This window comes from Dromiciops gliroides, chromosome 5 (genome assembly GCF_019393635.1).
Source record: "Dromiciops gliroides isolate mDroGli1 chromosome 5, mDroGli1.pri, whole genome shotgun sequence".
Taxonomy (NCBI): Eukaryota; Metazoa; Chordata; class Mammalia; order Microbiotheria; family Microbiotheriidae; genus Dromiciops; species Dromiciops gliroides.
The window spans coordinates 191,597,892-191,611,899 of record NC_057865.1 but is presented as its reverse complement, the minus strand read 5'-3'; the positions used below and the strand labels follow the sequence as shown (position 1 = coordinate 191,611,899).

The 14,008-nt window shown below is 43.8% G+C and overlaps 1 protein-coding gene across 3 annotated transcripts; it reads right to left on the bottom strand.

Annotated features, from left to right (window-relative positions):
• Positions 1–11: 11 nt before the first annotated feature.
• LRRC23 (leucine rich repeat containing 23) lies at positions 12–10,028 on the bottom strand. Of its 3 annotated transcripts, none has more exons than XR_006353283.1 (8): positions 9,772–10,028; positions 9,135–9,301; positions 8,917–9,026; positions 6,799–7,052; positions 5,850–5,980; positions 4,901–5,037; positions 452–825; positions 12–73 (listed from the first exon to the last, which is right to left on the bottom strand). XR_006353283.1 is itself a non-coding variant. In XM_043967062.1 (8 exons), the coding sequence occupies exons 2-8, from the start codon at positions 9,252–9,254 to the stop codon at positions 802–804; spliced, it is 1,041 nt and encodes a 346-aa protein (XP_043822997.1). In that variant the 5' UTR covers positions 9,255–9,301; positions 9,772–10,028; the 3' UTR covers positions 650–801. The 3 variants fall into 3 exon arrangements, 2 of the variants coding, with proteins under 2 accessions (XP_043822997.1, XP_043822998.1); XM_043967062.1 differs by lacking the exon at positions 12–73 and adding an exon at positions 2,376–2,640 and having other exon boundaries at positions 650–825; XM_043967063.1 differs by lacking the exon at positions 12–73 and adding an exon at positions 2,376–2,640 and having other exon boundaries at positions 650–825; positions 6,799–6,956.
• Between the last annotated feature and the right edge of the window lie 3,980 nt (positions 10,029–14,008).

The following is a 14,008-nucleotide window of genomic DNA, read 5'->3' as shown; positions in this document are numbered from 1 at the left end:
GCCCGCTGAGCCGCACGTAGGAGCGGAGCTCAGGTGGGGGAGTCTGGAGTCGGGCGGGAGGACCAGGCTGAAGCTGAGGCGCGCGCGCGCGAGCACACACACACACACACACACACACACACACACACACAATTGAACACTGTCAGTACAGGGATTCAGACAGGCTCGCGCATCTTTACCTAGAGTTTAACTGATACTGACGCGTTAGCAAAGATACTGGCTAATGCGGTGATATATACTCTGACAGTGACATCCAGTCACACAGAATGTTATACAACCTGGCAGACACTGACAAAGTCACACAGAAACTCAGTATCACACCTGACAACGATGTACAAAAGTCACAGGAATGCCAGTGGCATGAATTTCTTTATTGGAAAAAGAAGCAATTCAACCCAACCAAGTCCCCGCTCCCCGGGACAACCCACCCCCTTCCCCCAATTTGTTTTACCTTGTCAAGATTCAGACCAGTGTTTAAATTCCCCTAGGTTTGTCCTTTCCCCTTTCAGGTTTGCCTGGATCCTGTTAAGCTATCTGACCGTTCTACCCCTTCACACCCCACCAGTTTTGCTGAGAAAAATAAAAGTAAGAAACAAGAAATTCCCTCCAGGTCTGCCTTCCCTCCTTTCTCTGCTCTCTTTATCACTCCTTTCACAGATCCTGAGCAGTAGGTGCTTCCAATTCCTGGGATCCAAGGGGAGGAAGAATGAACGGGTCCTCTTCCTCCAAGGATGGACTAAAGATATGCTCTTTCCAAGGGAAAGAAGAAAGTGATGGGGAGACCAGTATGGCACTGAAACCTCAGAGGACATTTTCATCTGGGTCCTGTAGGGAGAGGGCAAAAGTTAAAATTTTCCTTCCCAGGCCCAGCTATGTTGCTGTTTCCCTTCCTCTTCTCTCTTTTTCCCATCCCTATCTATATCTTTTCCTCTATCTTTGGCTATCTCCCCCCCCCCTTCCTTTCATCCATCATTTTCTTCTCCAACCTCTGTTACTGACCCCTCTTCTTTTTTCCTTATTATTTTCTTCTTCTTTCCCCCTGCTCCCTCATGGTTATTTTTAGTTTCAGATTTTTAGTCCTAGTTTTTTCTCTCCTGCCTGTCTTCTTTACTAGGCCCAGCTGTGTTCCTTTCTACTCCCCTCCCTGCTCCCATCCTTTCCTTCATCTTCTCTTTTCTACTCACTCCTTGCCTAGCAGTCTATGTTTGCTGAGGAATCTCCCCTCAAATTCATTTCCCTGTCTCTTTGGCCCCTCTTTTACCTTTTATCCTAGATCCCAAAGAATCAGAACAAGACCATAGAATTAGGGGTAAAAAGACCTTTTAGGGACCATCTAGTCCAGTTTTTTCCTTTTTATAAATCAAGAAACCGAGACCTAGAAAGGTGAAGGAGCATGCCCAAAGTCACAAGTAACAGAACCAAGAGCCTCTGACTGCAGATACAATGTTTGTAGAGGCTGATAGACTTAGAGGTTGAAGAAATAGATGGTCCAAGGCACAGAACGCTGGACCTGGAGTCAAGAAGACCTAAGTTCAAATTTGACCTCAGATACTGCCTATGTAAATGACCCTAATCAAGTCACTGAACCTCTGTTTGCCTCAGTTTCCTCAACCATAAAATGGGAATAACAGTAGCATCTACCTGGCAGGCTTGTTAAGAGAATGAGATGGTATTTGTAAGGGGTTTAGCTTTATAATTATAGTGTCTGGTAGGTACTATATACTTAGTTCCTTTCCCCTACCCCCTTCACCAAACCCCCACTTTGTTCCAATACCATACAGCTTTCTACTTTTCTTCTAGCATCCTCAGACAAGCTCCCCCCCCCCCCTGCTATACTCTTTTCCTGACCCAGACTCAAGTCCTTCTAAGGGTTTTCTTTGCCTAAGCCCTCTCCTCTTACTTTTTTTTCCTACCATTTTCTTCCCAAGGAACTACCCTCTTATAGCCCCATTTCCTTTATTTTTCCCTCTTATTTGAAGAACCACTTCCCCTAGACAATTTTTTTTTGGAGGGCAATGAGGGTTAAATGACTTACCCAGGGTAACACAGCTAGTAAGTGTCAAGTGTCTGAGGCCAGATTTGAACTCAGGTACTCCTGAATCCAGAACCAGTGCTTTATCCACTGCTCCACCTAGCTGCCCCCCCCGACTTTTTTTGAGGCAATCAGGGTTAAGTAACTTGCCCAGGGTCACACTGCTAGAAAGTGTCTGAGGTTGGATTTGAACTGAGGTCCTTCCTGACTTCAGGGCCCGTGCTCTATCCATTTCGCCACCTAGCTGCCTGGCCCTAGATTTCCTAGTTACTTCTGCTACACTCCCTAGGGAGAATTTCAGGTGCCTTGCACCCTTTCATCCACGCCTTGTTCTTCCCTCTACCTCCTTATCTGCATACGGATCCAGGTCTTGTTCCATGTCCTGTTCTTGCTCTTCCTTCATCCTCTGTCTAATTTCATCCGCCTCTACCCGTTCCTCTTCCTCATAGAATTCCTTGTCCAGGCGTTCTAGTTGGGGTATCTGTATGAGGGCTTCTTGCCTGTAGTCAGTTTCATCCGTGCATGGGTTCTCCAAGAGGATCAGGGCCCGAAGTCGGGGCAAATCTCTAAGCTTAATCAATTCTGACAGATTTGTCACTATGTTCCCCCTGCAGAAGGGTTTGAAAGAAATTCCTGTGTCTTCGGTCATATTACTTCTTTTTTTTTTCCATATTACTTCTACAGAGAGTAATTTTCCTAGCATGTGCTTTCCTTCCTTCATAAACTCCAGTTGCCACCTTTTCTTATTGGATCAAATACAAACTTTTTTCCTCCCTTTAACATAAATTCTTTTATCTTATTTATATATTTACATATTTGCTGTTATGTTTAAAGCCCTTTCTGACTCCAACCTATCTTTCCAACCTTCTCATTCATTACTCCCTTTCATTAACACTACACTTTAGCTAAACTGGCCTGTCTCTCAATTTATGACACTGTATCTTCAATAATCTCTGTTCCTTTGTGTAGGTTCCCCCCCAGGCCTGGAATGCACTTCCTCCTCCATCTCATAGAAGTCATGATTTTATTTAGCTCAAATGTCACATCCCACATGAAGCTTCTTAATCCCCCAACCCCATCCCTCCAGCTGCTAGTGCTTTCCCTAAAAATTACTTTCCTTTTAATGTTTGCCTTGGATATACTTTTATCCACATATAAATATATGCATGTTGTCTCCCTGCATGTAAGCTCCTTAAGGGCAGGGACTATTTAATTTTTGTGTTTGTATTACCAGTATCTAGTACAGTGCCTGAAACAGAATAGGCATTTGCTGACTGGTTGTAGAGAACAAAGAGCCATACATGGGCTTGACAGAAGGGAAGGTGGTGAGTGGTAGAATATGTATTTTGTACACTTCTTCAGGTGCTAAACAGTGGCTCCTCCAAACATCGGTCAGTGACTGGACATCCTGAAGATTTACTGAACCTGCTGTGCAGGTGAAGTGTAATTCTTCTTCCATACTGGCTCCCACTCCTCTAGGACCTCCCCGTCCATTTCCTTTAGCCCAACTACCATTACCCCTTGAAAGTTAAAGGGTTAGAGAGGTAAGAGCTGAGGAAAGCAGAGGTGAAGTTCAAGGAAAATAAAGTGGGTAAGTAGGTGGAAAATGACCAGAAAATTTGGGTCATAGGAGGCAGGGCAGCAGGGTAGATAAAGCCAATATTGTTGTTTGTCTTTCATTTTTGAAAAGGACCAATTACATCATGGAGTGATGTCTTGACTTGCTTGTGAATTAGATTTAAGTGAGGCAGCATTGCACAAAGTCATCAGCCTGATTTTCTCTTCCAGCCATCCAAGTCTAGTGGCAAGACAAAAAAGTCAGAACTACTGGTGATGGCCCAGGATGCAGTGAATAACCTTGGCGTTTTGTTTTGGTTTGTTTTGGTTTTTGGTGAGGCAATTGGGGTTAAGTGACTTGCCCAGGGTCACACAGCTAGTAAGTGTTAAGTGTCTGAGACCGGATTTGCATTCAGGTCCTCTTGAATCCAGGGCCAGTGCTCTATCCACTGCGCCACCTAGCTGCCCAACCTTGGTGTTTTTGATGTCTGACTAAGCACTAAGTGTTCCACAATACCTGCTTCAGCTGCCTTCATGGACAGTGGAACAAATTGTTCTCCTTCACCCATTTAACAAGAGGAAGTCTTCACATGCTTGGGGTAGACATCCCCCTAACTCATCCATGGGTTTGAGGCCTGTTGGTTACCTTCAGCCTAGTCCATTTGCTTAGAGAGTTTTACTAGGATGTGGCCACTGTACCAATATAGGGAAGGAAGGAAAGAAGGAATGAAGGAAGGAAATAGGGAAAGAGGAAAGAAAGAAGGGAGGAAAGAAAGAAGGGAGGGGGGAAGGATTTATTAAATGCCTACTGTGTGCTAGACACTATACAATGCTTTATAGATATTATCTCATTTGATCCTCACAACAACCCTATTTTGCAATTAGGGAAACTGAAGCAGATAGAGGTTAAGTAATTTGCCCAGAGTCACATGTGTGTCTGAGGCCATATTTAAATAAACTCAGTTCTTCCTGACTGGGCTTAGTGTTTTATCAATGTGCCACCTAGCTGCTCATAGAAGGGATTATATAGGGGGAAATGTTGAGGTGTGTGTGTGTGGGCAGAATTAGAGCTGGAGAAGGATTTTTAAAGTCCCAAACTGGAGGGATTTTAGAAATAAGATTACATTTGGAGGAAGAGTCAAGTTTCAAGAGGTTAGGTTTAGGATGGAGAAGGACACAAAAGTACAATCAGATTGGATGAAAGTGAAAGGTAGAATGATAATCAGGAATTAGGTTTGGGTGAGAATCAAGGTGAAAGGTCAAAATCTGGGACCAGATCCTGAGGACCAGGATGTGTTGTAGCAAACATACCGAAGATTGAGGTACTGCAGGGACCTCATTTCGTTAGAGAAGCCACTCAGATCACTGATCTGGTTGTCCCGAAGATGCAATGTAGTGAGATAATTCAGCCCTTCAAGTCCTTCTATTTTCTTCAGCTGGTTCTGGGCCTACACAGAACAGGCTGATTAAAGAGAGACAAATTGAGGGGGATTCACAGACAGAAACATGCGGAGAAGGAAAAAGGGCAAAAGAGGAGTAAAGAGAGGAAAAGGATGGGCAAAGGAGAGGAAGCCAAGGTAAACTGATACCCCCAAAGAAAGCCAGGACCCTTTGGAGTTGGCTCACTAAGGAGTTCCAGTTCCTCCCTTCTGCTGTTCTCCAAATTCTCTTACTTGGGGAGTCCTATGCCTAACAGTCCTGTGTTTCTGCTTGAGGGAAAGTCACCAGAACAGTCCTACTGTCAACCATACACACATTGTAGCCATAGAAAATGGCAATCTGGATACCTGGGTTCCCTTCCCAACTCTGTAACTAAGGGCCACTGCCCTGGTGGATCAGGGTCATTGATGTCCTAGAAGTATATCTTCCTTTCCCTTTTTTTTCTTTTGGGGCAATAGGTGTTAAGTGACTTTCCCAGGGTCATACAGCTAGCAAGTGTCAAGTGTTTGAGGCTGGATTTGAATCCAGGACCAGTGCTTTATCCACTCTACCACTTAGCTGTCCCCTGGAAGCACATCTTCCAAACCCACTCAGGACCTACAGTAGGGCCATGCTGAGGGTGAAGTCAACACAAAAATAGTCATGAGGGAGGTTCAGATGGCCCTGCCTCAATCGTGCCATTCTCCCTTCACCAATAACATAAGTCATATAGGAATACTAGGGGGAAATCTGGGATTTCCCCAAGGGAACAGAGAGAGTTTATCAACATAGTTGCACTAGAACTTAGTCATGTGCTTACTACCCAACCCTTGAAGGTTACCAAGAAGAGATTTTTCAGCTTAGGGAGTTCGATTCCCAGTGTGCTTTCCAGCTGGTTCCCTCGGAGCTCTAGTGTGTGTAGGTTCACCAGCTTTTGGGGGTCTAGGCCCGTTATCTTCTTGATGTTGTTCCCTGAGGAAGGCAAAAGTCAAATGTGAGGGTGCATTTGAAATGGTCATGTAACATACAACATCTAATCCAGAATGCCACTTGACACAGCAAAGGAAAGGGTCTAGTCAAGCATATAACACGATGGGGTGGAGTGGAAAGTACTTTGGATTTTAAGTCAGAAGACCTGGGATAAATCTCTGATGTGTGACTGGGCAATTCACCTTTTTTTTTTTTTTTGCAGGCAATGGGGGTTAAGTGACTTGCCCAGGGTCACACAGCTAGTAAGTGTCAACTGTCTGAGGCTGGATTTGAACTCAGGTCCTCCTGAATCCAGGGCTGGTGCTTTAACCACTGCGCCATCTAACTGCCCCTTGGGCAATTCACTTTTTTTTTTTTAATTAATAAAGTATTTTATTTTTTCTGTTACATGTAAAGATAGTTCTCATCTTTGGGCAATTTACTTTTCTTTTGTTTTGTTTTGTTTTTTTAGTGAGGCAATTGGGGTTAAGTGACTTGCCCAGGGTCACACAGCTAGTAAGTGTTAAGTGTCTGAGGTCAGATTTGAACTCAGGTACTCCTGACTCTAGGGCCGGTGCTCTATCCACTGCACCACCTAGCTGCCCCTTGGGCAATTCACTTTTAACCTCTAAGTCTCAGTTTCCCCATATGTAAAAGCAGGGGGTTGACCTAAGATGGCCTCTGAGGTCCCTTCCAGCTCTAAAGTTATGGTGCTATGACCTTGGGCCTCAGTCTCATCTGTAAAATGAAGGGATTGGACTAGGTTATCTTTATGGTACTATGATTTATCACTATTACACCTCTGCCCACCCAGAGAACACCTTTGAGGTCCAGGCTGCCCAATCTGGGATGGCTGATGCCTTCAGTGTCAGTGATTTGGTTGTAGGCAAAGCTGGCAATCTGCAAGTAGGGCAGCTCTACCATCTGGGCACTCTGTAGCCGGTTGTGGTCGACCTTGAGCCAGAGTAGGTGAGTCAGGCTGTTGAGTGGTGACAAGTCCGACAGTCGGTTCCCAGACAGATCCACATAACGCAGGTGGATGTAGGAGGACAGCAGAGAAATGTCAGTCAGTTCCCTGGACAGTGGTGAAGGGAGGGAGGCCAGGGCTGTTGTTAGAATTAGGGACAGGGCATGATAGCTGGAGCAGGGAAGAGAGTAGTTGGAAGACTAGGGAACTGGTTTTCAGAGGAAAAAGAAGGCCAGAGGGAATGAGTTGGGGAGAATAATTCTGTGCAAAAAATTTTTTTTTCTAAATCACAAACTTATTATCATGCAAGGCAAGAGGCAGTCTACCCTAGTGGATAGAGAGCAAGCCTGATATCAGAAAGACTTGACTTCAAATTCTGCTTCTGACATATACTGGCTGTGTGGCCCAGAGCAGGCCACTTAATCTCTCAGTTTCTCAGTGGTCTAGGTCCTTGCTTCTTCTTCTTCTTCTTCTTTTTTTTTTGTGAGGCAATTGGGGTTAAGTGACTTGCCCAGGGTCACACAGCTAGTAAGTGTTAAGTGTCTGAGGCCGGATTTGAACTCAGGTACTCCTGACTCCAGGGCCGGTGCTCTATCCACTGAGCCACCTAGCTGCCCCTTAGATCCTTGCTTCTTAAACTGTGGATCTTGACCCCATATCCTGAATGTGTTGGGGGGGGGGGGTTCAGGAAAAATTTGGCAACAGTAAAAGGTTACACATACCAATTGTATATACCTATATACCTGGAGTCGAGTAAAGATTTCTCCAGCAAAAAGGGGTTGAGAATGGAAAAAGTTTAAGAAGCCCAGGTCTAGGTAACTCTCTAAGAAGTTGTGGAGAAGATGCAAAATTGCATTGGAGGTAGGAGTTTTCCTGGGGCCCCCAGTCTATATCTCTATGGCTGTATGCAAGGCATAGTGCTAACCCCAGGAATACAAAGGCAAAGACATAATCCCCTCATGTGATTTACATTCCACTGGAGTGAGAGGAAAGTCAATTCAAGGCATTTTGAGGAGGAAGCAAGTATTTTCCATCCGGAGCAATCAGAGAAGGCTTCCTTGAGGAGATGCTATCTAAAATGAACCTTGAAAGGAGATAAAGACTCTCTGACTCAAGGTGAAGAGGGAGTTTATTCCCATGTAAAGAAGCCTGTGATGTAATATTGAGTTTGGGGAACAACTATTTGTCTAGTTTGGTTGGGGCAGAGCATGCATGAAGTGGAGGAATGTGAAACAAGGCTAGAAAGATAGGCAATTGAGTTAATATAATTATGAAAGATAAAGTCAATTCAATAAGAGGGAGGGGAGGGGATGGCTCAATGGAGAGGAGAATTGGTTACGGAAGGAGGAAACTACAATGAGAGAGGGGTTGGGATGCAGCAGAAGGTGCCCAGTGGATAAACTGATGGAGATCAATAAACAAAGGGACCACAGGTGAAATGGAGGGGGATGAGGGCTGCATCAAAGAAAGGCAAAGCTGGTAAAGTGAGAGAAGAGGGGGTGCACTGGGGGAGTACGTAACAGGAGTCAGTGAGAAGGACAGAGAAGGGGGCAGCTAGGTGGGGCAGTGGAGAAAGCACAGGCCTTGTATTCAGGAGTACCTGAGTTCAAATCTGGCCTCAGACACTTGACACTTACTAGCTGTGTAACCCTGGGCAAGTCATTTAACCCTCATTGCCCCGCAAAAAACCCACAAACAAACAAACAAAACAAAAAAAGTCCCAGGAAAGATAGTGTGAGAAGGACAGAGAGTTAGGAAAGCAGCGAAGAAGGGAAGAGTCCCTAGACCCCAGCTTTTCTTCCTTCCTTGCTTAGGAACAGCTGTCAGTCACCTGCTCCACTATCCCCTTCCCACAGGACTAGAACAAGCATGCTGTAAGCCAAAGCCAGAGGCACTTGGGGCAGGAGTACTGACTGCAGCTCCTACAACGCACATCTGCTCCTCCCTTCCCCTTCAACACATAAACACTCACTTATCCTTGGCCTCCAGCTTCACGTAAGCATGGGAGAGTCCATTGCCTGTCTTGCAGAGCAGAGCGAGACCTTCCTTCATTGCATCTTCTGTGATGGGATTGGGGAGGAACTGAAAGAAATCATAAGGTCAAGTGCACCTTCCCCTCCCCCCCAGGCAGTCCTGCTCATCACCCTCCTGTTACTTCTCTTTAGGGTCCCTCCTTGCCTATGCCCTTACCTCTTCAGCTTCTTCTCCTCCCTCCCTCTCTTCTCCTTCTTCTGCCTCCCTATCCTCTTTTTCCTCCTCTGGTTCATCCTGGTCTGGATCATATTCTTCCAAGTCCTCATCATCAGACATCTTCCTTCCTGAGGCTGAGACTCCTTAAGGTGAAAGTTGGTCAAATCCTGGAAAGAAACAATGGTCTGGTGACTCCCCCACCTCCTCATTTCCTCCAAGCCATCTCATCCAGCCTCAGTTGCGGGAAAATCTGCATCTCAGGGGAGGATGGTCTGTGTTTGGGTGAGGGAAGTCCCATTGTGCTGTTCACTGGGCTTCCCATTCCCCCTTCCAGTTTAAAGAGAGGTGGGGGTGCTTGGGGTGAAGGCATGGTAGACCCCAACCCATTGGTTTATTCCCACACATTTCCCTATTATTAGAACTCCCCTTCAATCTTTTTCCCCTTTAGTGAATTCTCTGAAACTCCTTAGTACTTCACTACAAAGACTCTTTTTCTTTTCATGACTTCCTCCCCTAACTACCCTCAACTCTCTTATCCCCCTCTCTCCTTCAACCCTTTTTTCCCTGTTTCCCTAGGACACACACACACACACACACACACACACACACACACACACACACACACACACACACACACCAGAGCTGACTCCCAGATCTCTTAAAATACTCCTCTTCCACCCCCAAAACACGTAAGAACTTCAGAGTCGGGAGTAAGGATCTGAAGGAAAGAGATGAAGAAGCAGTTGGGGAAGGGTCAGGTTGTTGCGAAGGGTCAGGTTGTTGCGAAAGTGATTAAGGATTTGTGTATTGCTACTATAGCAACGGGAACCGGCCGTTGCTGAGACTGTTGCTGGTGGCAACAGGCAAAAAACGACGGGCAGCATCCCCGGAGAATTACACCACTACCCGAAGCAGGTGGATCCTTGGTTGCCCTGGTTATCCTCCCCAATCCCTGGGATACAAGCAGGGGGCGGGAGGTAAACCAGGGCGCTAATTGGCCAAGGGAAAATACTTCAAGAAATTCTGATAGGTTGGAGAGGCAGAAGGAGGAGCTTAGAGACTAGCCATTACGTCACCCTAGTCCCTTAAAGAAGTAAGCTTTCAAAATAAAGGCTACTTAATCAATTTAGACACTAACTGGAAGGGAGGCGTGGCGCAATAGATCTCAAGGTGAGGGGATTTTAAGACTGACCCCTAAAACAGATTTCTTCTCGTCAATCATTCATTCGTCAATTTCCAGATGAGTACTTGGGCCGGCTGGTGAAAAGATATTTGGTTTAGTGAAAAGAGCTTTAGGCGTCACAGCCCTGCCATTGTAAGGTTCTTGGCCTTAGGTTATTTACCTAAAAAAAGGTTGGTCTAAATGATCTGTTAGGGTCCTTCCAGCGGTCACAATCTATGAACCCACGACCAGATTCTAAGGTACCCACCTCCCCAGCTCCAATAGCCAACATTCTACATATAGGGTGCCATTCTTTTTTTTTTATCATAAAAGTATTTTATTATTTTCTAGTTACACGTAGAGATAGTTTTCAACATTTGTTTTTAAAAGATTTCTAGTTTCAAATTTTTCTCCCTCCCCTTCCTTCCCCCTCCTCAAGACAGCAAGCAATCTGCTATAGGTTATATACGTACAATCGCATGAAACATATTTCTGCATTAGTCATGCTGTGAAAGAAGAATTAGAGCAAAAGGGGAAAACCTCAAAAAAAGAAAAAAAATAGAAATAGTATGGTTCAATCTGCATCTAGATGCCACAGTTCTTTTTTTCTGGATTTGGAGAGCATTTTCCATCATGAGTCCTTTGGAACTATCTTGGACCATTGTATTGCTGAGAAGAGTCAAGTCTATCACAGTTGATCAACACACAATGTTGTTGATACTGCGTACAATGTTTTCCTGGTTCTGCTCATCTCACTCAGCATCAGTTCATGTAAGTCCTTTCAGGTTTCTCTGAAATCCACCTGCTCATTATTTCTTACAGCACAATAGTATTCCATCACATTCATATACCACAACTTGTTCAGCCATTCCCCAATTGATGGGCATCCCCTCAATTTCCAGTTCCTTGCCACCACAAAAAAGAGCAGCTATAAATATTTTTGTACGTGTGGGCCCTTTTCCCTTTTTCATGATCTCGCTCGGAAAAAGACCTAATAGTGGTATTGCTGGGTCAAAGAGTATGCACAGCTTTGGGCATAGTTAGGGTGCCATTCTTGACCAAAAAACTGGGTCTGGAGTCATTCGGAGGTACCCACTGCCCAATGTCCATAATATCAGTTTCAAATCTTTGAGAGTAAGAAAGATAAAGAGAAGATACTGAGGGGCAGCTAGGTGGCACAGTGGATAAAGCACCGGCCCTGGATTCAGGAGTACCTGAGTTAAAATCCTGCCTCAGACACTTGACACTTACTAGCTGTGTGACCCTGGGCAAGTCACTTAACTCCAACTGCCTTACTAAAAAAAAAAAAAAAACACACACACACACACAAAAGTATATGATGAAGTCAATATACTACTTTCATAAAAGTTTTGCTTATTTGAAATTTTTATGAACTGCCCATTGTATATTTTAGAAAATATTTCAATGGTCCTCTTCTTTGGCATTACCTCTGCTAACTCCACCTCCCACCTGACTTCCCTACCTCCTACCCCCATTAAAAACAAAGAAATAAAGGAAGAAAAAAAACCCTTGTGAGTAATAAACATAATCAAGCAAAATGAATCCATACAATGGTCATGTCCAAAAATGAGGTAGCTAGGTAGCATAATAGAACACCTAGGTGGCACAATGGATGGATCGTTGGCCTTGGAATCAAGAACTGAGTTCAAATTCTGCCTCAGACACTTACTAGCCATTGAACTATTGAACAAGTGACTTAACCCTATTTGCCTCAGTTTTCTAATCTGTAAAATAAGTTGAAGAAGGAAATGGCAAACAACTCCAGTATCTGTGCCAGGAAAACCCCAGATGGGATCATGAAGAGTCAGTCGAAGTCACCAAACAACAACAAAGGCAGCATTGTAAATAGAGTACTGGACTTGGAGTCAGGAAGACCTGATGTCAAATCCCACTTCAGACACTCAGAGGTCACTTTGTGACCCTGGGCAAGTCACTTCATTGCCTCACTTTCTCCATCTGTAAAATGAAGGTAATAACAGCATCTACCTCATAGGATTGTTGTGAGGATCTAAAGAGATAACATATGTAAAGCACTGGCTATTGTTATAAATAGAAGCCTCTTTCTGCACCTTGTGCCGTCACCACTCTGTCAGGAAATGGATAAAATGCTTCATCATAGGTCTTCTGGATACATGGCGGGCCATCCCATTGGTATAAATTCTTAAGTGTTACAAAGCTGGGTTTTTTTGTTGTTTTTTTGGGTTTTTTTAGTGAGGCAATTGGGGTTAAGTGACTTGCCCAGGGTCACACAGCTAGTGTTAAGTGTCTGAGGCCAGATTTGAACTCAGGTACTCCTGACTCCAGGGCCAGTGCTCTATCCACTGTACCATCTAGCTGCCCCAAAGCTGTTTTTTCTTTACAGTGTTGCCGTTCTTGTATAAATTCTTCTTCTCTCTTTGCTATGCATCTCTTCATATGCAGGATTCTCTAAAACTTTCCCTTTCACCATTTCTTTTGGTGCGATAATTTTTTAAAATAATAAATATTTGTATTTTTAGTTTTGAGTTCCAAATTTTATCCCTCCTTCTCTCCCTCCCTTGGCTCTCCCTGAGGCAGCAAGCAATCAGATATAGATTATACATGTCCAATTATATAAAACATTACCATCGTTGTCATTTTGTATAAGAAAACTTGAATAAAAGAAAAAAATGAAAGTGAGAAACAGCATGCTTCAGTCTGTGTTCAATCTTCTTCTTTGTGGATAGTATGTTTCTTGGTGTGATAATATTCCATTAAATTAATATACTATAATTTATTTAGCCATTTCCCAAAAGAATAAGAAGCAGTTTAAGAGACTCTTTAGATTCTAGTTCTTTTCTTCTCTTCACCTCCCCCCACACCTTTTGCTCTTTCCTTTAGGATCAGGAAGTTCGTTTTTCCTGTGATTATCTCTTCCCTGATATAATATCCCCCTCAACCCCATCCCCTCTCTATACTTATTTTTTCCCCTGTTAAGTGATGCATATCTACATGAGACTCTGTGTGTATGTATGTGTGTGTGTGTGTGCAACCCTCCTTTGTCCATTTCATATATAAAGTTCATCTAATACCGATTCTCCTACCACTTCTTCCATGCAAGTTCCACCTTCTTCTCCATTAATGTATTCATCCTTTCCCCCTCCCTTCTTTTTCCCGTTTTTCATAACTAGTCTAAACCCAGAACTTCTGCTTTTCTTATTTTTACTCATTACACTTTGAAAGACATTAAGGTTCTGAAGGGACACTAGTTTCTACTCCCTCTATTAGAATGTTAGTACTTCATCCCACACAGCTCTTTCCAATTATTCAAATAAATTCACCCTTCCAGGTGTCTCTTGACTGGTATTTATATTTCAAAGTTCCTACTGAGTTCTAGTCTTTTTATCAGAAATATTTTAAAGTTCTCTGCTCCATTAAAAATTCATTTCTTGGGGTGGCTAGGTGGTGCAGTAGATAAAGCACTGGCCCTGGATTCAGGAGTACCTGAGTTCAAATCTGGCCTTAGGCACTTGACACTTACTACCTGTGTGACCCTGGGCAAGTCACTTAATCACCATTGCCCCGCAAAAAAAAAAAAAAATTCATTTCTTGGTCAAAGGATATGAACAGGCAGTTTTCAGATGAAGAAATCAAAGCTATCTATTGCCATATGAAAAAATGTTCTAAATTACTATTGTTTAGAGAAATGAAAATTAAAACAACTCTGAGGTAC

What these genes read in the sequence shown, in the direction of transcription:
- LRRC23 (XM_043967062.1), bottom strand. Translation starts at nt 9,254, where the DNA reads ATGTCTGATGATGAGGACTTGGAAGAATATGATCCAGACCAGGATGAA. An exon ending in GAGGAGAAGAAGCTGAAGAG is followed by an intron (nt 9,027 to 9,134) that starts GTAAGGGCATAG and finishes GATTTCTTTCAG; the next exon opens with TTCCTCCCCAATCCCATCAC. An exon ending in AGCTGAAAAATCTCTTCTTG is followed by an intron (nt 5,038 to 5,849) that starts GTAACCTTCAAG and finishes TGTTCTGTGTAG; the next exon opens with GCCCAGAACCAGCTGAAGAA.